We start from the raw sequence: 26347 nt of genomic DNA, 5'->3' as shown, positions 1-26347 counted from the left end.
CACCTTACCTGAGCCCGTCAACGCCGACATTGGTCTGTTGATGAGTGGAAACATGTTGCCTGGTCGGACGAATCTCATTTCGGATTGTATCGAGCGGCTGGACGTGGATGGGTATGGAGGCAATCTCATGAATCCATGGACCCTGCATGTCAGCTGGAGACTGTTCAAGCCGGTCGACGCTCTCTAATGGTGTGGGACATGTGCAGATGCAGTGATAAATACGACTCAGACAGAATCATGCCTGATCACGTGCATCCGTTCATGTCCATTGTGCATTCCGACGGACTTTGGCAATTCCAGCACCTCAATGCGACACCCCGCACATTCAGAATTGCTACAGAGTGGCTGCAGGAACACTCTTCTGAGTTTAAACACTTCCGCTTGCCAACAGACTCCAGGGACATGAACATTATTGAGCATATCTGGGAAGCCTTGTAACATGCCGTTCAGAAGAGATTCCCCTCGTACTCTTACGGATTCATGGCCAGTCCTGCAGAATTCGTGGTGTCAGTTCCCTCCAGCACCTCTTCATACATTAGTCGATTCCATGCCACGTAATGTTGCGGCACTTCTGCGTGCTCGGAGGGACCCTACACGATATTAGGCAGGTGTAAATGTAAAACATTATATTTTAATGTTTTGAAATGTATATATATACTGAATTTCCTCTCAGTTTAATTATTTATTTTCTTGGCAGCATTTCTTGGCCTTTCCATGTGGGGTTGAGAGCTGGAAGCTAGTTTATAAAAAAACATCCAAATTATCCGCTAAACATTGGAGTGCGTGTTATCTTCTTATACAATCTCTCACTTAACAGATCTATTTTTGTCGGAGAATATGCTGTCCGATGACATATTTTTGTGATCAAAATGTACAGTACGCAATACAGTTAGAAATCTTTGACACTTAGCTGAAAAAAATTCATTTTGTATCATTTTTAAACAATCATCAATACGCGCGCACCCCCCCCCCCCCCCCCCCGCCCACACACACACACACATACACATACATGCACGCGCGTGTTCCCTGCTACATTTTGTAAAAAAAAGGCCTCACAAGAGAACAAAGACTCTTCCACATCTGTATCCACTCCTTCCAAAACTTTAAGGTCTTTACCCATCTCATTCAGTTTCTTCATTTATAACTAACCATTTACTCTTCCTCTTGGTATCTTTTACATAATACCCATAAAATACTCATTTAATTCTTCAAACCCCTCTTCTTCTACTTCATATCTTTCTTAAATATAAATTCAGTTCCGTTTTTACACCGGTCATCTCACATTATTCCCACATCCAACCTTAAATAAATTTAAAATAGTTTTAACTCTCATCACAGTTGCCTTCATGGTCCTCCTCTCCTTACAGTGAGAAGTGTTATCTATAAGTTATATTATTACCCCTTTCTCTTATTTACTTAGTTTCATATTCTAATTTCTGTCCTAAGAAACTGTATATCATTACCACCTAGACAAAACAGCTTTGTACTTTATTATATGGTGTTCAGTTATTTATAAGGTATTATTTAAATTTCTTGTAATTCAGTTTGGCACTAAAACAGCTGCAAAGTCGTAGCTTTCTTGTTTAATGACTCCACATCATCAACCGCATCATAATCAGAGAGTTCAGTTCTTGGTGATGTGGTCTCTTTGAGCTGGCGTGCAACCTAAATTATCCATTTCTGCTAGCCTTGGGCTTCCCATTGCTATTTGAATCTAGCTATCTTCCGTAAGTCTTTGTCCCATCAGTTCAGTGTTATTTTCTTTGATTAACTGGTCTCCTGCCATCATTTCTTCGAATGCCATGACCAGCCCGCTGTCATTTCAGGATTATCATCTTTCAATTCCTATTAGAGCTACTACGAACTTCCTGACTGTAAATTCATTTAATGTCAACGTCTCACAGCCATAATTTTATTGCTGGTAACATACATGCTCAAAAACTGTTTTATTCAGCTCAGTCGACATATAAGATTTGAAAAATGAAGAGAAATTTCCGTAAGTTTGCGGCTCAATTTAATAAGTCGAAATATTTCTGGTTTTAAGTCTCCTTTCATATGTACAATTTGATCCAGTTTGATGTATTCTATGACTCTTTGCAGTTGTGTACCTCCAACGCATGTATTTCCCTCCAGTGTCCATATATTAATCGTGATCTTGGTTTTGTCACTCTCCATTTTTAGACTAATTGTAAAGAAGACTATCGCAGTTTCGGCAACCGATATTTGGAATTGTACTATACTATTTGAAAACAGAACAATATCATCAGAGGCCCTCAACTTATTTAACCTCTTTCCGAGAATTAGGTTTCCCTTTGTTTTCCGATTCAGTTTAGCTGTTGATTTTTCTAGGACTGCTGAAAGTAGTTTCGGAGGTACAGACTTCTTTTTACGATTCCTCTCCCACTTCTTCCATTTCCTCTGCTTATTTCTTTACATCTCACTGATTGTTGTACTGCAGAAAAACATCTGCCGCTCAGTTCCTTTGTACTGCACCCTCAGTTCTCGTTCAACAATGCATAACTCTTCTTCTTTCTTAGATAGCCAGCCTAAAGGTAGCAAATCGTATACCCTCATCTTTGCCAACATCAACATCGATTCTCTAGAAAGAGTATCACTGATGCCGAAATTAATAAATGGGTCTTTATAACATTACTACTCTTTTTTTATTCACTCTTTGTATATATATAATCCCATAACAAGATACCATATACCATTTGCTTTTTCAATGCCATTCCAAATTTCGTATCAACTTACCTGGAAGTACTACCTGAGACCAATATTACCCTAACTTCACCGTTATTCACCATTCTGTTGGCTACAGACTGCAAGTTTAGCCCTTCTACTTAAATATCATCTGTCAATTGCTGTTGTGTTTCTTCATGCTGTGATCATATTTCAAATAACATGCCATACCTCTGCTTGCATTCCCTTTGCTGATTCTAGGTTTCATCGCTTACCTGTTTATACATTTTACCCACCGACTTTCTACCAAATGATACTAACACCTTCCCTTCTGTTCTCGTTTCATCGAAGTCAGGTTAATTAATCTATTGTTCCTTGTGCTACTGCTCCTTGCATCACTGTGACTAACTTGCCCTGATATACTGTGTACTTCCCTATAGCATGGGTATCATATAAGCCTACATTTCGTCCGCACCACATTTTAATATAACTATCATGTGTTTTCCCCTCATGTATAACACATACCTCCTGAGTGATAAATAATATTCTGACTCACTGCCTTTTCAGCCAGTCTTCTCCCAACAAAGCCTGTGCGCATAGTTGGTTCCGCAGACTTCGAACTTTCTTTTGTTAAATTAAAAAAATTCTTCTTCTTTTCATATACTTTCAGCGTGTTCCTTCTTACAGCCTTTATCTGTTACCACTTATACATTATCTGGATGCCCTATTCCTGTTGTTCTGTACCGTTGTTGATACACGAGCTGAAACTTCTTCAGCGATGATTCTTCCTTCTTTGCCTTTTGGGGTGTTTTTCTCCACACCAGATCGCCGACACGGCTGAATCATCCGATTAAGTCTTAGCTTTATTCCTTCTGCCCTTATTAGATTTGTTGATCTCAAGCTTTTCGCTTCGTAGTAATGCCTGTTAATGGCAAGTTACTTTATTGACTATTTCTTCCAGTTCTTTAACAAATCATCCACGGAGCCGTTATTGCGACACATCCGTTTACTTTTTTCGTCACTTTTTCTGCTTGAGATGGATGCTGTGACAAGTTCTTTCATTCTCTTGCGAAATTTTTCTGTACTAGAGGAAAACATTAAGAAGATAGCAGGGCTATCAAAGAAAGGAAAATGATTCAGTCGTATTCAGTTTATACACATTCCTTCTTCGTATTCCCAGCTTAAGTACTGTATTAGAACTGAGTATATCAACGCCTTATAACAGAGTCCCCATGGGTTCAAACTGTAGATGTACACTTTAGGACAAACTAATTACAACAAATGTTCCATATGATCAACTTTCATATGAAGACAAGTTTCATCAAGAACAGTACGCGTTCAAAAATCCCAAGCTTGTTCCGACTATATTAACACTATTCAAAATGACACAATGTGTTCCCGGAGTTCAGCGACACTGTCAATAGATTTGTAATATACCAAAACTTCTAAGTATCCCCAAATAAATAAATCCAACGGTTTCAAGCCTGGAGGCGATGATATCGACAATCAACGACCTTACACTTATTGGCAAAGATTTGTGCTATGTAACCCAGAACAGTACCTGTGGTCTAGGGTTAGCGTCTTTGATTCATAATCAAAACATGTTCTGTCCCGGGTTCGATCCCCACCACTGCCTAAATTTTGATAAATAATCAGCATTGGCGGCCGAAGACTTCCGGCATAAGAAGTCAGCCTCATTCTGCCAACGGCCTTGTCAAAGAGGGCGGAGGAGCGGATAGAGGTTCAGGGCACTCTCTTGTCCTAGGGGTGGGAAATTGCCCCTAAAGGCGGAAGAATCAGCAATGATCAACGACATGAGGATGCAGAAGGCAATGGAAACCACTGCATTAAAGACACGTAACGTGTATCCACAGGACATGTGGCCTTTAATTGAAGAAGTGTCATGATGATCTCTCCATTGGCAAAAGATTCCGGTATAGTCCCCCATTCGGATCTCTGGGAGGGGACTGCCAAGGGGGAGGTTACCATAGAAAAAGATTGAATAATCAACGAAAGGATAACGTTCTACGAGTCGGGGCGTGGAATGTCGAAGCTTGAACGTGGTAGGGAAACTAGAAAATCTGAAAAGGGAAATTCAAAGGCTCAATCTAGATATAGTAGGGGTCAGTGAAGTGAAGTGGAAGGAAGACAAGGATTTCTGATCTGATGAGTATCGGGTAATATCAACTGCAGCAGAAAATGCTATAACAGGTGTAGGATTCGTTATGAATAGGAAGGTAGGGCAGAGGGTGTGTTACTGTGAACAGTTCAGTGACTGGGTTGTTCTAATCAGAATCGACTGCAGACCAACACCGACAACAATAGTTCAGGTATACATGCCGACGTCGCAAGCTGAAGATGAACAGATAGAGAAAGTGTATGAGGATATTGAAAGGGTAATGCAGTATGTAAATGGGGACGAAAATCTAATAGTCATGGGCGACTGGAATGCAGTTGTAGGGGAAGGAGTAGAAGAAAAGGTTACAGGAGAATATGGGCTTGGGACAAGGAATGAAAGAGGAGAAAGACTATTTGAGTTCTGTAACAAGTTTCAGCTAGTAATAGAGAATACCCTGTTCAAAAATCAAAGAGGAGGAGGTATACTTGGAAAAGGCCGGGAGATACGGGAAGATTTCAACTAGATTACATCATGGTCAGACAGAGATTCCGAAATGAGATACTGGATTGTAAGGCATACCCAGGAGCAGATATAGACTCAGTTCACAATATAGTAGTGATGAAGAGTAGGCTGAAGTTCAAGACATTAGTCAGGAAGAATCAATACGCAAAGAAGTGGAATACGGAAGTACTAAGGAATGACGAGATACGTTTGAAGTTCTCTAACGCTATAGATACAGCAATAAGGAATAGCGCAGTAGGCAGTACAGTTGAAGAGGAATGGACATCTCTAAAAAGGGCCATCACAGAAGTTGGGAAGGAAAACATAGGTACAAAGAAGAAACGAAGAAACCATGGGTAACAGAAGAAATACTTCAGTTGATTGATGAAAGGAGGAAGTACAAACATGTTCCGGGAAAATCAGGAATACAGAAATACAAGTCGCAGAGAAATGAAATAAATAGGAAGTGCAGGGAAGCTAAGACGAAATGGCTGCAGGAAAAATGTGAAGACATCGAAAAAGATATGATTGTCGGAAGGACAGACTCATCATACAGGAAAGTCAAAACAACCTTTGGTGACATTAAAAGCAACGGTGGTAACATTAAGAGTGCAACGGGAATTCCACTGTTAAATGCAGAGGAGAGAGCAGATAGGTGGAAAGAATATATTGAAAGCCTCTATGAGGGTGAAGATTTGTCTGATGTGATAGAAGAAGAAACAGGAGTCGATTTAGAAGAGATAGGGGATCCAGTATTAGAATCGGAATTTAAAAGAGTTTTGGAGGACTTACGGTCAAATAAGGCAGAAGGGATAGATAACATTCCATCAAAATTTCTAAAATCATTGGGGGAAGTGGCAATAAAACGACTATTTACGCTGGTGTGTAGAATATATGAGTCTGGCTTTCGGAAAAGCATCATCCACACAATTCCGATGACGGCAAGAGCTGACAAGTGCGAGAATTATCGCACAATCAGCTTAACAGCTCATGCATCGAAGCTGCTTACAAGAATAATATACAGAGGAATGGAAAAGAAAATTGAGAATGCGCTAGGTGACGATCAGTTTGGCTTTAGGAAAAGAAAAGGGACGAGAGAGGCAATTCTGACTTTACGGCTAATAATGGATGCAAGGCTAAAGAAAAATCAAGACACTTTCATAGGATTTGTCGACCTGGAAAACGCGTTCGACAATATAAAATGATGCAAGCTGTTCGAGATTCTGAAAAAAGTACGGGTAAGCTATACGGAGAGACGTGTCATATACAATATGTACAACAACCAAGAGGGAATAATAAGAGTGGACGATCAAGAACGAAGTGCTCGTATTAAGAAGGGTGTAAGACAAGGCTGTAGCCTTTCGCCCCTACTCTTCAATCTGTACATCGAGGAAGCAATAATGGAAATAAAAGAAAGGTTCAGGAGTGGAATTAAAATACAAGGTGAAAGGATATCAATGATACGAATCGCTGATGACATTGCTATCCTGAGTGAAAGTGAGGAAGAATTAAATGATCTGCTGAACGGAATGGACAGTCTAATGAGTACACAGTATGGTTTGAGAGTAAATCGGAGAAAGACGAAGGTAATGAGAAGTAGTAGAAATGAGAAAAGCGAGAAACTTAACATCGGGATTGATGGTCACGAAGTCAATGAAGTTAAGGAATTCTGCTACCTAGGCAGTAAAATAACCAATGACGGACGGAGCAAGGAGGACATCAAAAGCAGACTCGCTATGGCAAGAAAGGCATTTCTGGCCAAGAGAAGTCTACTAATATCAAATACCGGCCTTAATTTGAGGAAGAAATTTCTGAGGATGTACGTCTGGAGTACAGCATTGTATGGTAGTGAAACATGGACCGTGGGAAATCCGGAACAGAAGAGAATAGAAGCATTTGAGATGTGGTGCTATAGACGAATGTTGAAAATTAGGTCGACTGATAAGGTAGGGAATGAGGAGGTTTTACGCAGAATCGGAGAGGAAAGGAATATGTGGAAAACACGTAAGGAGAAGGGACAGGATGATGGGACATCTGCTAAGACATGAGGGAATGACTTCCATGGTACTAGAGGGAGCTTTAGAGGGCAAAAACTGTAGAGGAAGACAGAGATTGGAATACGTCAAGCAAATAATTGAGGACGTAGGTTGTAAGTGCTACTCTGAGATGAAGAGGATAGCACAGGAAAGGAATTCGTGGCGGGCCGCATCAAACCAGGCAGTAGACTGATTGATGACAAAAAAAAAAAAAAAAAAAAAAAAAAAAACCAGAACAGCCACGTGAAAGTGTTCTGGTACGCCATCTCCGCAGTAGCAACTACACTTCCTTTTATCAAAAGGAAAATCCATTCAAAGTGCCGATTAGCTTGTGAATTGATGCATTTGTACAAATACTGTATCGGGAGAACTACTGCCTTCTGGCTAAGCATTTATTGTGATTATTTGTTTCTCTCATTGTCCTCCACTCGACGCTTTCCTTTGTACCTATAATCGTTAAACAACTTCACACACAGCAAAGAGGTCCCACCCCAGTCCTCTTGGTGAGCGAGGCCATCAGTTACAACTCACTGTCACATTTGGAGTTTCTGGGGGGTAAGGTAACCAGGGCCCGCTGCACTTTGTAAGTGATGTGTTTCTTTTCGTTTATTTTATTGGACTTTGGCGTTAACCATTTAGCGAGAGATGTAACTACAGATGTGGTATACAGTATCATACATGCAGCATAGGCATTAGAAATTACATTAATTCCAGATAAACTTCATAGTACATTTTGTACATTCCCACCCTCAACACAGTCCATACATCACAATTTCTCACACTGAATCTTTTATGACTTATTAATGGATATCAGTTTCTGGCAGAACCCGTGCAATACTGACGTAATCAGCTGCGGATAGCTGTCGAAACTGGTACGTCACTGTTGTAGGTTGGGGAATTCCTGCTCTGATCAAGGCAATAAGTAACTTTTGGCATTGTCTCTCACAGCGTGAGCACCCTAGTATCACACGGCTGAGGTCTGCAGTCCCAGTTGTGTGGACTTTGGAGTGAGGAGCTAGCTCACCTTCCATCCTATGAAGATGTAAAGGATAACAGACTTGACCCAGCCAGATGTGCGTTGTAGTAGTGATGCGGCGTCTAGATAGCTTGATTTGGGAGAACCACGTTTTTCGTGGAGTTCTCGGCTGTACTGGAGCATAATGTCTACCTTTTGACTGTTGTTAGGTCTCCCACATTTGTCACCAACCTCGATGGACTTTTTTCTTTACGCCAGCAGCGAAATTCCAAGTGGAAGACAGGCGTAGTTAGGTCGACCATCAATCACTTGCTTTTTCTACTGGACAATGCACGTCCACATACATCTGCTGCGATGCAACGTGCTCTTCGTGGGCTGCAACAACTGCAATGGCCAACGAGATCACCGAATCTCTTGTCAAATCAACATGTATTGGACATGATGAAGCAGAGACCTGCTCGTTCTCCAGGGCCGGCTGAAATGCAACAATAGGTGCTAGATGCTAAGGACGGTCTATCGCAGGGTACCATGTGGTACAGTAACGATATCGTTGACATGGAAGAATACGTGCCTTCGTTGCATCCATAGAGGACTACTTTGTCTATCGCAGCGACTGTTTGGATCGCCTTTAATGTGACATATCTCTTTCATTGCGCCTGAATTTGCTATCGTATGGTGAGTTACCTGTCACATCAGTTACTTAAAGTAACGAGATTTTATTTAGAGCAGCTGAAAATAGTTTTGTTGGGGTGGGATATTTGCGCAAAAAACTTAAATGTCTTCTGGTTGCGCAGTAGTTTTTCTAGTGTGGGTGACCTTGAGTGGACGCTGGTCACGGGTCGCCCTCGTGACGACAGCGCGGGTCCCCTGGGACGTCCGCCAGCCAGGCTCTGGCCGCCCCGTTTCGCTGTACCGCCTTCCGCCACGCCCTTCTCTGCAGCAGCGGTGCGCTCGCGTAACCACCACCAGTATAAAGGCGAGGCCGCCAGACCCCGGCATCAGTCGACGAGAGCAAACCGAAGGCGACACCATGAAGACTCTCGTGAGTACAGCGCCCATATCTATACTTTCGTTGGATGCCTTACACTGTACAAGTGGTATCGTCACATTTGACCCAATCTTGTTGCCTCCTATTGTTAGAAACTTTTATCAAAGTATGATTATCACGTAAGGCCTCATAAAGCTAAATCCACATCCACAGCTGCGTTTGTGTTCTGCAAACCACCGTAGCGTCTGTGACAGAGGATACTTTTCATCTGAGAATCATCATCCCCCCACCTCCCCCCATGTACCCAAATCTGAGGTTTCTCTAAAGGGCTCTAGTGTGATGCACATGGCAGAGGATACTTCCATTGTACCAAATATTAGTGTTGCTTCCCACTGCCTGCTACGGTCGCAGGTTCGAATCCTGCCTCGGGCATGAATGTACGTGATGTCCTTAGGTTAGTAAGGTTTACGTAGTTCTGAGTCTAAGGGGCTGATGACCTCAGATATTAACTCCCATTGTGCTCAGAGCCATTTGAACCATTTTTCCCACTAAGAATGAGATTTTGACTCTGCAGGGGAGTGTACGCTGATCTGAAACTTCCTGGTAAATGAAAACTGTGTGCCGGACCGAGACTCTAACTCGAGACCTTGCCTTTCACGAGCAAGTGCTCTACCATTCTTTCTTTCGGGAGCGCTAGTTCTGCAAGGTTCACAGGAGAGCTTCTGTTAAGTTTGGAAGGTAGGAGACGAGGTTCTGGCAGAAGTAAAGCTGTGAGGACAGGGCGTGAGTCGCGCTTGGGTAGCTCAGATGGTAGAGGACTTGCCCGCGAAAGGCAAAGGTCACGAGTTTGAGTCTCGGTCGGGAACACAGTTTTAATCTGCCAGCAAGTTTCATTCTTCCCACTGCGTGCACGGTTGAAGCGTGGAAAGAACGACTACTTACGTTCCTCTGTGCACACAGCAATTAGACTAAAGTTGTCTTCTCGGTCCCTGCAGGAATAATATATAGGAGGCACTAGTACTGTACTAAATTATTTATGGGTTCTTAAAATATTGGTATTCGGAGGACGGTTGGAGTCTATCTTCTAGTATTTGCCAACTCAGTTTCTCCAGAACTTCCATGACACACTCCCATGCATCAACCAAACTTTTAACCGTTCGCACTGTCCTTTATACGTTCAGTATCTCCATTTAGTCTTATTTGGTACACGTCCACACTTTTGGGCAATATTCTGTGATGGGTCGCACAAGTTTGGTTTGGGGCCTCTAGCGGTCTCCTGCGGTATTGTGGTGCACGGATTTCAATATGTATCAATATTGAAAACAGTTACCTGTAGACAAACCAGAGACTAATGAAGTAACTTTATTTTTTCGTTCCGGCATTTAAAAGATGCCTACGCCTCACACAGTAAACAGTAATGGCTCCCTCACAGTTGTTTGAGGCGAGCCAGATCCTATTACCTCTAGAGTCGCTGATTCCCCATTACAAGTTTCATTTGATAAGAAGTCAATAGTATATTGTGTTCATATCCCGTAAGCACATATTACTGTTCGTATGCGACGGTATGGAACTTTATCGAAGGGCTTGCAGCAGCTTAGAAACATCGTATCAACTTGAGCTCCGATATTTTCATCCTCAAGGATCACGTGAGCCAAAATCGAAAAATAGGTTTCACACGATCCGTGCATTCGTCTTCCATGTGGATTCCTATATAGGAGACATCTAGTTTCCAAGAAAGCATCAAGGACGAGTGTAAAATATGTACACGTCAATGACAATACTCAGACGGGCTGTAGTTTGCCTATCTCTCTTTCAGTCCGTTCTAAGAACTGAGACCTGCGTCATTTGCTAGCCAGCCAGGAATCTTCAGGGTTCCAACGACCTATGGGAAATTATTGCTAATAGAGAGGCTAATCATTTAATGTATTACTCATATCGCTAACCAAGAATATAGGGTAGGGCCACTGAAGTTCTGAAGGTAAATTTGGTCCACTTGTTGGTAATTCTTAAGAAAATGGAAACACAAGAAAGGGTAATATTAATTTTTATTTTCTGGCTTAGTCTCTGTGAAAGCTAGCATAGGTGTAGTTCAATTGGCTCTGAGCACTATGCGACTTAACTGCTGAGGTCATCAGTAGCCTAGAACTTAGAACTAATTAAACCTAACCAACCTAAGGACATCACACACATCCATGCCCGAGGCAGGATTCGAACCTGCGACCGTAGTGGTCGCTCGGCTCCAGACTGTAGCGCCTAGAACAGCACGGCCACTCCAGCCGGCAGCAAAGGTGTATTTAGCCAATTCTTGCAGCTATTCTAGCTTGCGAAACTACATATTTTAGAAACGTACAGAAGTTAGCGAGGTGAAGATTAGTTTTGTCAGACTCCAAGCAGAACATATTTGTATCTTCCTGTCGAGTACAACAGAGTGCTCCGCTCGTAAAATTGTCAACTGTGAACAGTGCCTATAGCACAGTTCTCTTACAGTTACCAAGGAGACTCTGTGTCAACTATTTCTCTGAAGCACACCTAATGGGTCAAAATTTCTGTGAGAGTATAGTAAAACAGAAATTAATTTCGATTTACCCTACTGAGAGACGAAAGTATGTACGACTCTCAGGGCAGAATATTTGTAGCGAGTATAGCTTCGCCATAATTGAGGGCCATCACTTTACTGCAGTCCCAAACCAAATAAGGAATTTGTAATAGTAATGAGCGGATGTATGCAGCAGAATATCGTAAAATCCAGGTTGTCAGTGTTTTCCATCGATCGATTGAGGATCTATTAAGTGTTACACTGCAGTGATTGTGACTTTATCTTCCTGTTTATCTCGTCCTACCCTCGGTACACGTCGACATAACAAGTCTGTAGGGGGACCAGCACTCATTCTTACAACTAAATACGTTGATTGCATATTCTTGGTAAGTATAACTTACACGTCTTCACATTATAAAAAATGTTAAAGGTTCCGTGAACGTTTAGCCTATTAAGTATGGAGCTTGAACTAGGATCGAAGAAGCATAGTCCGTACGTCTTGGTGTTGGCTTCAAATTGTATGCAGAAACAAAATTTGGGTCCCTAGCCTCGATCTCATGAATACGCGTGCAGTACCTGAACCTCAATGCTACCTCGTCATGTTTGACATAAGTATAATAGTGCTGATTGATAAAGAAAAATTTACCGATAAAATTCCTCTTTGTCCATAGCAACGATGGTGTAAATAATGTTGAAAACATGCTCAGTTGCAGTATCGATTTCCAGTAATGTAATGCGCAATTGTACTCCCAGTCTTCGTGATGGTGATGATATTTCCATGTTTTGATGAGATGTGTAAGACCTGGATGTTTATGTGCAACAGCATCGATGGGGCGTGAGGGAGCCTGCATACATTATACTACCAGTAATATATTTGTCTTAAGTTGCAATGAACATTATTCTATATCTGATTGTGTAACATTAAACTGTCCAATAGATTTCAAAAATGCTCTCATTATTACCAATGGTTATTGCATGTACGAAGATTGCGACTACCATGGTGATCAATTTCTTTTATCACTACTGAACTCGGAATAAGTATAATGTAAGGAGAAGGTTATGAATGATGGTTCCAGTGAATGTCACACACAGAAAACCTGCATTAGTATACGATCATAAAGACGAATTCTTAAGAAGGATTTCATTGGTTTGGGCCACATTGATTTAAGAAGCGAGCATGGATCCATTATTTTCTCTGTTCCAAGGCAAGATAAAGAGTACTCTTGACCCCCACATATCCATTATAAGTTGCAGTAAAGAACAGAGGCCTCAAGTCATATGTCTCACACTTGTAACATACTTGAGGAAACCATGTTTGAATAGGAAATTGGATAGAATTCTATCATCAAAGTGTAGGAAATTTCTTTGGAGGATTAATTCTGCTGTTATCGTAAGGGCTAACATAAATTACTCTAAAATTGACAAAAACACAAAAGGAAGGTTAGTCTTTGCTGTTTCATCGTTGGTGATATGTGTCTCAGAAGTTGGGGTAGGGCAGATGAAGGAGGAACGAGGGTGTATAAGACTCAGTTTTGAGTTCTTAGTTACATGTAGCTAAATACTGTGGTCGCCTTATGAAGTATGTCAACATTATTTGTGACTGTTTCCGTCAATCTTAGAGACACTATAGTGGTAATTAATGTAAGATTTCCATCGTTCCACATCTCTGTATTTCCCACAGTGATATGACAGTCCAAGTATATTGCCTGCATGGAAATGTTAAAGAATCTACAAAATACTGAACGAAACCGAGCAAGACTTGTAATGCAAGAAGCAGCCTCGCTGACGTGTAAAATATGGGATTTTTCAGAAATGTACACGAGCCCGAAATTATGTATAGCAGTATGCCTAGCTTGTGGATCCTAGTAAATATGATTGATGCTGATGCATATGTTCACTAAGCAGACAGTTAAATACAGATATGACAGCAAAGACAGCTACTTTGCAATGTATGTGATGAGACATGTGTATTCTATCACAGCCAACTCTTCCACTGATGCTGATTGAGATGTTGCTCTTGCAACAGACACTTGTCGTGCATAGTGTGTACTGTGTTGAATGGCTCTTTTCGTCAGAGGTGTGCTTGTTTGTAGTGTTCTTTTGGTGTAATGTCTCTGAACAGAGATGATATTCTTGTAACATTTTGCCTTTTGTGAGTCTTTGACTTCTTTCTACCGAAGATGTTCCTTTTGTTGCGCTGGCTGAATTATGCAGTCTCTGACCAGAGGTGTTCTCTTTGCCACAGGTGTTCCTGTTTGTGGTGCTGGCTGTGGTGTGCGTGGCTCTGGCTGTGCCTGGACCTCTGCCCCTACCACGTCCTGGCCCAGTGCCAATCCCTGCTGCGCCCAGGGAGACCCTGCGTGGCAGCGAGCAGGTCTACTATGGATACTACCCATACGTCGTCGGCTAAGTGCAATGACAATGGCGAACGGCTTCCAAATCGGCATCACTGTGGAGCGCATACAAACACCTTTTGGCTAACGTTTTCTGTTTGACTATTAAATCTGAAACTGACTTTAATTCTCAATAAATTTTCCATTTCCTGTTGAAGAGACTCTTTTATTTTTGTTTTATTTGGTATTGTCTTGTGGCTGATCCTATTTACGCTTCTACATTATCTGGTGGCTTTACGTAAGTATTCAGATTAAAAAATTATGATTGTGCCATAATGAACATGGTCCATTCTATTCTCTCTACATATACACAACATATCTTTCATGTAAAACGACAAGTGCAAAAATATGTTGACTTAAGAATCTTGTTATTACTTTGGACATTTATGGTTTGGTATTACGACTAGAAGTCACACAACGAAGCGCTAACGAGATTTTTTTCACTATCACACTCAGTAGTGTACTCTCAGGAATATTAAAATAGCGGTTAATATTACAAATCTCAAAATTACTTCTCTAATAAACTTTGCATCCACTGCTCGACCATAGGACAGGTGGTACTGATAGGGATTAGTACAAGTGGTTTCTTTACTTGTAAACAAAAATAGGAATAATGAATTGCATATATCGATGAAGAGAACGAATTTTACAAGTTTGAATTGTTCACAGAACAGGACAGCTGAATATAGAAAGGGATATAAAATATTGCTTAAAGAAGCTAATGAACTACGGCGGCAAATCAATCAAGAAAGCTGGGATAGATTTATTTTGTAATCGGTAAATAGATAGAAATTTGCTTGTAAAATGATGATGAATTTGAACAGAAATACAAAATATGATGCAAGATTAGAAGTGGTAAATAAGAGAGATCGTCTGTGCTATTATACAAACTTTCGATAGTAGACGTGATGGAAATAAAAATATGGAAAAGAAGAAGAAGAGAGTACAGGAGAAAGGACAGAAGTGAAGAATTAGAAGATGGAATGCGTGAAATAAGAAACAGAAAAACTTTGTAGTGTTGGACTCAGAACTGGTTAAATATACATCTCTCACACTGAAATCTAGATTATTAAACTATGTCATTGGAAGCTGGATTAAAAGGAAAATTAAAGAGAACAGGAAATCAGCTAGAATGAAACCTGTTTAAAAGATCGGAGACAGAAGTAATTGCGAGAACTCTGCTAAACACAGGGTATAATATATACTCTAAAATGACGGAGACTAGCAGCAGTTTCTGAAAATATTTTGCTAGAGGAGCAAATGGGCTTTGAGAAAAGTAGTTAGAGCACAGATATAATGTTCACTATTAAACATATCAGTGAGCAACATAGGGAGTTTAATACAGAGAAACATTTACAGTTAGGGGCAATGACAAGTGAGATTTCAGTTTAGTTAATGTCATGATTTATCTTACATTAAAATATGGAGCAGTAATAATTCATTGGTAATTAAATAACTGAAACTACAATACAGTTAGATTTAATGATATGAATGGGTAATCTCTGTTCTTTTCGACATGTAGGAAAGAACAGACGCCATTCATTCATATAACTGATTCGCCGAACTGAGCATTGGATCCACATTCTTCAGTTCACATGCACGCGCATGTCCGACATTCTGCAAAAATCTGAGTAGGAGCACGGACGAAATGGACAGGGACTAGGGATCGATGGCTCTCGGTGGGAATGTGGGTCTGCCGTGAGGCGTGCCGAGATGGTGGAGAGGTTAAAACAACAGCCATGTAAGGAGGTAATCCCGGGTTCGAATCACTTTCATTCGCCGCTGCTGATTCTACGAAATGTCCCGGCGCAGCTGAAGTCAGTAATCTTTTCCCTACACTTTCCTCCCTCCCCCTCCCCTTTCCATCTTCAATTTGCTGTTAATTATCATGTAAGAATCTCAGACGAATGACACAAGTTTCAGATCCACTAAATCCCCAAGATCCGTTGTATTTTTATTCTGACAGTTCTTTTCTTTCAGTACTTTCAGGAATAATCTCTAAAGTTCAGAGAGAAAAGAACCAGGAGCGATCGACGTCTTCTCACCTACAACACATTGCCACAAATACTTATAGGTCCGTGGAGGTTGCTTCTTATTACCCTGTGCGATTATGACACCCCGATTAGCTGCGTGCCTTAGCACATCACTTCTGGCATTAGGGGAGGCAAGGAGTCCTGCTTCGAACCCACAGAATGGATTAACCCATGGCGGCCGGTGTAGCAGTCAGCCTGTAAGTGGGTTATAGGAGTTTTCATGCATTCGACTTGGTAAATATCGATCTGAGACTTTTGTCCCGCCTCAGCTACATGATTCGCAGAACAGTTCAAAAAACATTCTCACATTTTCACATGGGATAACATTAGAAACAGACAAATTGGGCACACATCCGTCCTCCAGGGTGGGGAAGGGACGACAGGAAGGCCATCTGGCGAACCGCTATCTTTAACAATGCCACTACTAGATTTACATGCAGACCTGTGAAGACGCGGATTCAGTTCGGGAAAAAGAAGAAGATGAAGGCTCTGTGCAATTCTTTCCACGACTCTGTCTGTAGCGTTTATTGTCTCTGGATCAGAAGCTGTGTGCAGCATTTAACGTCTCTGAATCAAAAGCTGGATTTTGTCGACAAATACTGTAAATCTTTCTTCCACTCTACTCGCCAAAGTCACTTTGCCTCGCATGAAACATACTACAGACATAAAGAACTACAGATACTTATTTTTGTACTGACAAACTGTCCTTTTCATTGCTCCTCCTGTACTATTAACGGGGTCAAGAGTTAAATGAAAGAGGGACAAATACACTAAATTGCCAAAGAAACTGGTATAAGCAAGTGTATTAAAACAGAGATATATGTAAACAGGCAGAATATGGTGCTGCGGTCGCCAGTGCCTGTGTAAGACAACAAGTATCTGGCGCAGTTAGATCGGTTACTGCTGCTAGACGGATAAGTTGGAACGTACTGTTATAGTCACCCCACGAGCGATGGGACACAGCATCTCCGAGTCAGCGATGAAGTGGGGGTTTTCCTGTGCCACCATTTCACGAGTGTAATGTGAATATCAGGAATCCAGTAAAATATCAAATCTCCGACATGGCTGTGGCCGGAGAAAGATCCTGCAAGAATGGCGCCAACAACGAATGAAAGGAATCGCTCAATATGACAGAATCGTAGCTCTACCGTAAATTGCTTCAGATTTCAACGCTGCGCCATCAACAACTGTCAGCGTGCGAAACATCATCGATATGGGCTTTCGGCGCCGAAGGCCTACTGGTGTACCCTTGATGACTGCACCACACAAAGCTTTGCACCTCGCCTGGGCCCGTCAACACCAACATTGGACTGTTGATGAGTGGAAACATGTTGCCGGGTCCGACTAGTCTAGTTTCAGATTGTATCGGGTAGATGGACATGTATGGGTATGGAGACAATCGCATGACTCCGTGGACCCTGCATGTCACCAGGGGACTGTTCAAGTTGGTGGAGGCTCTCTAATGGTGTGAGGCGTGTGCAGTTGCAATGATAAATACGATTCTGACAGCATCATGCCTGATCACGTTCATCCATTGTTATCCATTGTGCATTCCGACGGACTTGTGCAATTCGAGCACGACAATGCGACACCCCACACGTCCAGAATGGCTACATAATGGCTCCAGGAACACTCTTCTAAGTTTAAACACTTTCGCTGGCCAACAGACTCGACAGATATGAACTTTATTGAGCATATCTGGGAGGTCTTGTAACGAGCTGTTAAGAAGGGATCCCCTCCCCTCACCCCGCCCCCCTCTCGTACTCTTACTGAATTATGGACAGAGCTGCAGAGTTCGTGGTGTCAGTTTCCTCCAGCACCAGTTCAGACATTAGTCGATTCCATGCCACGTCGAGTTGCGGCACTTCTGTGTGCTCGCGGGGACCCTACACGTTTTTAGGCAGGTGTGAATTCAAAACATTATATATGTAACTTTTTGAATTTACGTTCAGATTAATTACTTATTTTATTAGTACCGTTTCTTGGCCTTTCGATATGGGGTTGAGAGCTGGAAGCTAGTTTATAAAAAAGCAAATGATTTATACATCCAAATTACCCACTATCGTTGGATTGCATGTTATTTTCTCATTCGATCTTTCACCTTACAAATCTATTTTTGTCAGAGAATATTCTATCAGATGACATGTTTTTGTCACCAAAGAATATAGTATGCAATAGAGATAGAAACTTCTGACAATTAGCTGCAAAAATGCCTTCTGTATCACTTTTAAACAATCTTGCACACGCACTCACACACACACACACACACACACACACACACACACACACACAGACAAGCACTCTCAACCACATTCTGTAAAAAAAAGGCCTCACAGCTGTATCCACTCCTTCCAAAACTCTATGGTCACTACCCATCTCATTCAGTTTCTTCATTTACAATTAACCATTTACTCATCTCTCCTGGTATCTTTTACATAATACTCATAAAATACTCATTTAATTCTTCAAACCTCTCTTCTTCTTCTTCTTCTTCTTCTTCTTCATATCTTTCTTAAATATATATTCTGTTCCGTTTCCATATGGGTCATCTCACACTACTCCCACATCCAACCTTAAATAAATTTAAAATAGTTTTAACATTCAACACAGTTGCCTTCTTGGTATCTTCTCTCCTTACAGCGGGAAGTGTTACCTACATGTTATATTATTGCCCCTTCTTTCATTTACTTAGTTTCACATTCTATTTTCTGTCCTAAGAAACTGTATATCATTACCATCTAGACATTTCAAAACAGCTTTGTACTTTATTATACGGTACAGTTCAGTTATTTATAAGGTATCAATTAATTTTCTTGTAATTCAGTTTTGCACTAAAACGATTGCAAAGTCGTAGCTTTCTTGTTAAATGTCTCCATATCATCGACCTCATCGTAATCAGAGAATTCAGTTATTGGTGATGTGGTCTCTTTGAGCCGTCATGCAACCTAAATTGTCCATTTGTGCTAGCCTTGGGCTTACCATTGCCATTTGAATCTAGCTATCCTTCGCAAGTCTCTGTCCCACTTGTCTAATGTTATTACCTTTCGTCTCCTTTGATTAACTGGTTCCCAATCTACCATTTGTTTGGACCACCTGCCATCATTTCTTCAACTGCCATGACCAGTGCACTGCCATTTCGGGACTTTTATCTTTCAATTCCTGTTTGAGCTACTACGAACTTTCTGACAATAAATTTTTAATGCCAACGTCTTACAGCCATAATTTTATTGTTGGTAACATACATGGTCAAAAACCGTTTTATTCAGCTCAGTCGACATATTAGATTTGAAAAATAAGGAGAAACTTTCTTAACACTGCTGCTCAATTTAATACCTCGAAATATTTCTGGTTTTAAGTCTCGTTTCATAATTACAATTTGATAGAGGTAGATGTATTCTGTCACTCTTTGCAGTTGTGTACCTGCAACACACGTATTTCCCTTCAGTGTCCACATATTCATCGTGACCTTGGTTTTGTCATTCTCCATTTTTAGACTAATTTTAGTGAAGACTATCACAATTTCGGTAACTGATATTTGGAGTTGTACTATACTATTTGAAAACAGAACAATATCATCAGAGGCCCTCAAGTTATTTAATCTCTTTCCGAGTACTTGGATTCCCTTTGTTTTGCTATTAAGTTTAGATACTGATTTTTCTAGGACTGTTAAAAGTAGTTTTGGAGGTACAGAGGTTTTCTTTACAAATTTTCTCCCATTTCTCTTCTTCCGTTTCCTCTGGTTATTGCTTTACATCCTACTGATTGTTGTACTGCAGAAAAACATGTGCTGCTCATTTTCTTTATACTGTACCGTCAGTTCTCGTTCAACAATACGTAACAACTTTTATTTCTTAAATACCCAGCCTGAAGGTAATAAATGTATACCCTCATCTTCGCCAACATCAACATTGATTGTCTAGAAAGAGTATCATTGATGCTGAAATTAATAAACCGGTCGTTATAACATTACTACTCTTTCTTTCATTCACTTTTTGTATACGTAATCCTGTTACAAGACACCGTGCACCATTTGCTCCTTCAATGCCATTCCAAATTTCTGATTGAACTTGCCTATAAGTACTACCTGAGATCAATATTATACTAACTTCACCGTTATTCACCGTTCTGTTGACTACATACTGCAAGTTTAGCCCTTATAATTAAACATCATCTGTCAATTTCTCTTTTGTTTGTTCATACTGTGCTCATAATTCAAATAACATGCCATTCCTCTGCTTGCATTCCCTTTGCTCATTCTAGATTTCATCGCTTATCTGTTTATACACTTTACCCAGCAGCTTTCTTCCATCTGATACTAACACCTTACCTGCTGTTCTCGTTTCGTCGATGCCAGGTTAATTAATCTGTGGCCCCTTGTGCATCTGCTCCATACATCACAGTGTCTAACTTGTCCTGATAGCATGGGCATCAGATAAGCTTACAGTTTATCCTCATCACATTTTAATATAACCATCACATGTTTTCCCTCATATATTTCACATTCCTCCTGAGTGATAAATAATATTATGACTCCCTGCCTTTTCAGCCAGTCTTCTCCCAACAAAGTCTGTGCGTGTAGGTCTGATACCACGTATATTCGATGCAGAAACTCTACACCCTTTATGAAAAATCTCAGTGTAGCCAGTTTTTTGCTTCGGTTTCTCACTATGCCTTGTGAATGTACTCCCTTAACTGACCAAGAAGTTGGCTCCCTGATGCATTTTACTCCATCCAAAAATTTTTGTCTCTCAAAATCAGAAGCACAGCTAACAAATTTACAGTCTTGTAATTTACTTGACCCTCAACAAAAGGTAGAGATTAGCTTCATACTCCCGGTCTTTCACCCCTGACGATGTGTGCCTACACAATTCTTCCTCCTGACGTCGTAGAAAGGTCGATTGGTTCACTGTCCCTTCCATCTCGCAGGGTCCTGGACGATTTATTTGATTTGCGACACTAATTTGATCATGAATTACTGGCCTGATTACATTCATAGTCCCTTCTTGATTACATACTGCACACGTAATTGGCCAACAACGTTCACTCCTAACTATTCTCAAATTTTTCCTGCTTTCGCCGCCTGGCCTTTGTATCTATCAACTCTAAATTTTTGGTTAAAATTTGGATATGTAGTATGTGTGACAATAATCTACCTAAGGTATGCAGATTCTCTACCATGTTGTCCATCTCTCCACGTTACAGTTATTTGTCTCCCACTTAATCCCATAAACTTCCTCAGAATTTTTTAAGTAATCAAGTTGATCTAGAATTCCAAGAATAAAAAAACTTTTCCAAAGATCCGTCTATTCGATTCTCTGTAGCTCCCACTGTAGCCTGCTAATTACTATCTGAATTGGACATTTTTTATCCATATATTTGGCTTGATTTGTATCTAATTCTAGAAAATTTATCTATTCACCCAGTGATTTATTACAAATCCAGGTGCTAATAGCTACAGCCTTAAACGTTTGTGGATCCCTGACAACCAACTCCCTCTCATTGATTATATGACTGAAATTTCTCCATATTTAATAATACCCATTGCGTCAAACTGCATTGTAAATGGGTAACAACAAGTCGATTTTCCGTTCATATGAACAAGCAGTAGGTAATCTCTCACAAACCGAAGTGGATGCGTTTTATCTTGAGGATCACATTTAAGCTGTTTCTGTGTGATACCGTTGCCCATTTCAAAGCCAAGTTCCTCCCACCAATTGCAACTTCCTCTAGATTTTCCTATCTCTCAATTTGGACTACCTACACACTCTCTCCAGCTGACTCAGATACCTGCTCCAGGCTTTGATTTCTCGAGTTTGCTTACCGTCACTCCCCGACGTCTGTGTAGTGGTGGAGCGTAATTACTGGAAGAATTCACCCCACGTGATACTGATATTGTCTGCAGACCAATCACACCTCACATTTTTTTAACTACCCATGTTTGCACTTCACCAATATCGTTAGCTACTATGTGACAGAGGATCTCTAAAACACTTTTGATAGCCTGACTATCCTTTTTAAGTGTTTCTGATTCCTTTTGTTAACTTTTAATATCGTCCTTGTCCTCCGATTGCTTGACAATTACTTCTGCCAATGAAGTGGGAAGTATTAGAACCTTATTATCTATTGTCCTTTATGGTTGATTAAGGCTAACATTGGTGTCTTCTCTAAATTCATCACATGATTTCTGCAAATATATGAAAAATTCTTTACTCTTTTCTTGACTCTCGCTTTCTGTCTCCTGCCTCTCTTTCTGCATTTTCTTCTTTCTCTCCTGCTCTTCCTCTAGTCTTTCCTTTCTCTCTCTCTCTCTGATATATGTTCTCCTGCTCATTTGAGCATAATGCTCTGGATGTTTCCTAGGTGCCTTGTGTTAGTAAAAGTATACACGGACTATAAAAACATATAAAAAGAACTGTACTGAGTTGCTGACTGACTAACTAACTAACGCAACCCAAATCGTTAAGGAAAACTGAAATTTGGTAAGGGTGTTGATCTTATTCTGTAGGTGTCATTAAAGAAGGGATCTTTTGAAATTCCATCCCAAAGGAGGTAATGGAGGTGATGAAATATTTGTTGAAGATATTCCGCTTATTAAGGCAATTTTGGAGCTACACCTATAAAAATTGGTAATTGGTTTCTCGGTCAGGAATAATAAAATTAATGTTTTAGCATTTTGGAAATACAGTCTCCATCGGAATAAAATGGTGGTTGAAAGTTTATTTCTAATTAAATCATTTTTAAACTACTGCTAAAGGATTTTTATTTCTACATACTTGAAAACTGGTATCAAACTTCTCGATTGCAAATAAAAACATACAAGTTTCAGTGCTTCTGGAAATTCAGCCTATAAGAGGATGAAATAGGGGCTGAAAATTTTTATGGAAGTGTTTCATTATGAAAGCATCTTAAAGTTAAATGTAAGAAAATTTGTATTTGATTTCTCAGTGAGAAATTCAACCCATAAGGGGCTGAAATAGGGGATAAAAATATATACCCTCATATACTTTCTCTATCTCTTCATCCTCCGCTTGCGACATCAGCATGTATGATGAGAACAACCCTATCACTGAACTGTTTGCAGTAACACATTCTTTGCCCTATCTTCCTATTCACAACAAATCCTACTTCTGTTATACTATTTGCTGCTGCTGTTGATATTATCCTATATTCATCTGACCAGAAATCCTTGTCTTCTTTCCATTTCAATTCACTAACCCCTACTATATTTAGATTGAGTCTTTTCGTTTCCATTTTCAGGTTTTCTAGTTTTACTACCACTTTCAAGCTTCTTACATTCCACGAACTGACTCGTAGCACGTTATACTTTCGCTGACTGTGGGACTAATACAGAAAGTTTCTTCAGAGATAATTGTCGTAGTTACTATCTATAGTACACACTGTATTTCTTCATGATTAAGAATATGTCATTAGACAGCATATGTACCGAGAAAAGCGGTTTTGTAAAGTGGAAGAATGTATCAGAAAATAACTTGCAACGCTAAGTTAGCGGAAAATTTTAAAGGGTTTGCATGTAAAATGATTTTTTGTATAAAGTACTTTCAAGCAATCAAATCCATTTTGAAACGCAAGGGCGGGCACTAATGACGAAAGAAATTAGTTTCAAAGGATGTTCAAGCCGTTTAATTTACATAATAAATTTAATTTTTTTATGTGCAATGCATTGATGAAAAGATATGCATTCGATAGCGGAGTGTGCGCTGATATGAAACGTGTCTCTGCAATATACTTTCTTCCAGGAGTGCTAGTTCTGCAAGGTTCGCAGGAGAGCTTCTGTAAAGTTTGGAAGGTAGGAGTCGAGGTACTGGCAGATGTAAAGCTGTGAAGACGGGGCGTGAGTCATGCTTGGGTAGCTCAGTGGTAGAGCACTTGCCCGCAAAAGGCAAAGGTCCCGAGTTCGAGCGTCGGTCCGGCACACAGTTTTAATCTGCCAGAAAGTTTCATATCAGCACACAATCCACTGCAGAGTGAAAATCTCATTCGGGAAACATCCCCCAGGCTGTGGCTAAGCTATATCTCCGCAATATCCTTTCTTTCAGGAGTGCTAGTTCTGCAAGGTTCGCAGAAGAGCTTCTGTAAAGTTTGGAAGGTAGGAAACGAGGTACTGGCAGAAGTAAAGCTGTGAGAATGGGGCGTGAGTCGTGCTTGGGTGGCTCAGTGGTAGAGCACTTGCCCGCGAAAGGCAAAGATCCCGATTTCGCGTCTCGGTCCGGCACACAGTTTTAATCTGCCAGGAAGTTTCATCTTTTGAAGTGTTTGCGAATTGTGTAACTGAGGTGGAACGTGGGTATAAGCTTGATACTCACCACCGGAAAACCACGTTCACACTAGCTAGAACACCGGCCCTCATGGTTAATCCATTCAGTGGGTTCGACCCGGGCCAGATGCCTCCCTGAATCCTAGAAGCGACTTGCAACACGCACAGCTGTCTGGGCGGCTCAGAATCGCACAGTTTAATACAAAAAACAGCGTCTAAGATCTTATGTGTGGCAGTGTGTTGTAGGTTATAAGGCAGTAATCTGTTTTTAGTCCTCTACAAATATTTTTTGTCTGATTTTTCGGGATATCTTCTTAAAGTGTTGAAAGAAAGGAAGTAACAAATTTAAAAAAACAAAGGATCTCGGAGAGTTAGTTATGTGTAACTCGTTATCACTTTGTTGTCCGATAGCTGGTCATAGTATGTACACTCCTGGAAATTGAAATAAGAACACCGTGAATTCATTGTCCCAGGAAGGGGAAACTTTATTGACACGTTCCTGGGGTCAGATACATCACATGATCACACTAACAGAACCGCAGGCACATAGACACAGGCAACAGAGCATGCACAATGTCGGCACTAGTAAAGTGCATATCCACCTTTCGCAGCAATGCAGGCTGCTATTCTCCCATGGAGACGATCGTAGAGATGCTGGATGTAGTCCTGTGGAACGGCTTGCCATGCCATTTCCACCTGGCGCCTCAGTTCGACCAGCGTTCGTGCTGGACGTGCAGACCGCGTGAGACGACGCTTCATCCAACCCCAAACATGCTCAATGGGGCACAGATCCGGAGATCTTGCTGGCCAGGGTAGTTGACTTACACCTTCTAGAGCACGTTGGGTGGCACGGGATACATGCGGACGTGCATTGTCCTGTTGGAACAGCAAGTTCCCTTCCCGGTCTAGGAATGGTAGAACGATGGATTCGATGACGGTTTGGTTGTACCGTGCACTATTCAGTGTCCCCTCGACGATCACCAGTGGTGTATGGCCAGTGTAGGAGATCGCTCCCCACACCATGATGCCGGGTGTTGGCCCTGTGTGCCTTGGTCGTATGCAGTCCTGATTGTGGCGCTCACCTGCACGGCGCCAAACACGCATACGACCATCATTGGCACCAAGGCAGAAGCGACTCTCATCGCTGAAGACGACACGTCTCCATTCGTCCCTCCATTCACGCCTGTCGCGACACCACTGGAGGCGGGCTGCACGATGTTGGGGCGTGAGCGGAAGACGGCCTAACGGTGTGCGGGACCGTAGCCCAGCTTCATGGAGACGGTTGCGAATGGTCCTCACCGATACCCCAGGAGCAACAGTGTCCCTAATTTGCTGGGAAGTAGCGGTGCGGTCCCCTACGGCACTGCGTAGGATCCTACGGTCTTGGCGTGCATCCGTGCGTCGCTGCGGTCTGGTCCCAGGTCGACGGGCACGTGCACCTTCCGCCGACCACTGGCGACAACATCGATGTACTGTGGAGACCTCACGCCCCACGTGTTGAGCAATTCGGCGGTACATCCACCCGGCCTCCCGCATGCCCACTATACGCCCTCGCTCAAAGTCCGTCAACTGCACATACGGTTCACGTCCACGCTGTCGCGGCATGTTACCAGTGTTAAAGAGTGCGATGGAGCTCCGTATGCCACGGCAAACTGGCTGACACTGACGGCGGCGGTGCACAAATGCTGCGCAGCTAGCGCCATTCGACGGCCAACACCGCGGTTCCTGGTGTGTCCGCTGTGCCGTGCGTGTGATCATTGCTTGTACAGCCCTCTCGCAGTGTCCGGAGCAAGTATGGTGGGTCTGAC

At 41.5% G+C, this 26347-nt stretch overlaps 1 protein-coding gene across 1 annotated transcript; it reads left to right on the top strand.

Annotated features, from left to right (window-relative positions):
* The first annotated feature begins 3600 nt into the window (after positions 1-3600).
* Positions 3601-14388, top strand: LOC126474231 (uncharacterized). The gene is made up of 3 exons (XM_050101696.1): positions 3601-3617; positions 9109-9356; positions 14084-14388. Exons 1-3 carry the CDS (start codon positions 3601-3603, stop codon positions 14317-14319), a joined length of 501 nt encoding a protein of 166 aa, XP_049957653.1. The 3' UTR covers positions 14320-14388.
* The last annotated feature ends 11959 nt before the right edge of the window (positions 14389-26347 follow it).

This window comes from Schistocerca serialis, chromosome 4 (genome assembly GCF_023864345.2).
Source record: "Schistocerca serialis cubense isolate TAMUIC-IGC-003099 chromosome 4, iqSchSeri2.2, whole genome shotgun sequence".
NCBI lineage: Eukaryota > Metazoa > Arthropoda > Insecta > Orthoptera > Acrididae > Schistocerca > Schistocerca serialis.
This window is presented reverse-complemented; position numbering and strand designations above follow the sequence as displayed.

Excerpts from the sequence above, each read along its gene's own strand:
- LOC126474231 (XM_050101696.1), top strand. Across the intron at positions 9,357-14,083 it reads GCGACACCATGAAGACTCTC|GTGTTCCTGTTTGTGGTGCT; the intron begins GTGAGTACAGCG and ends TCTTTGCCACAG.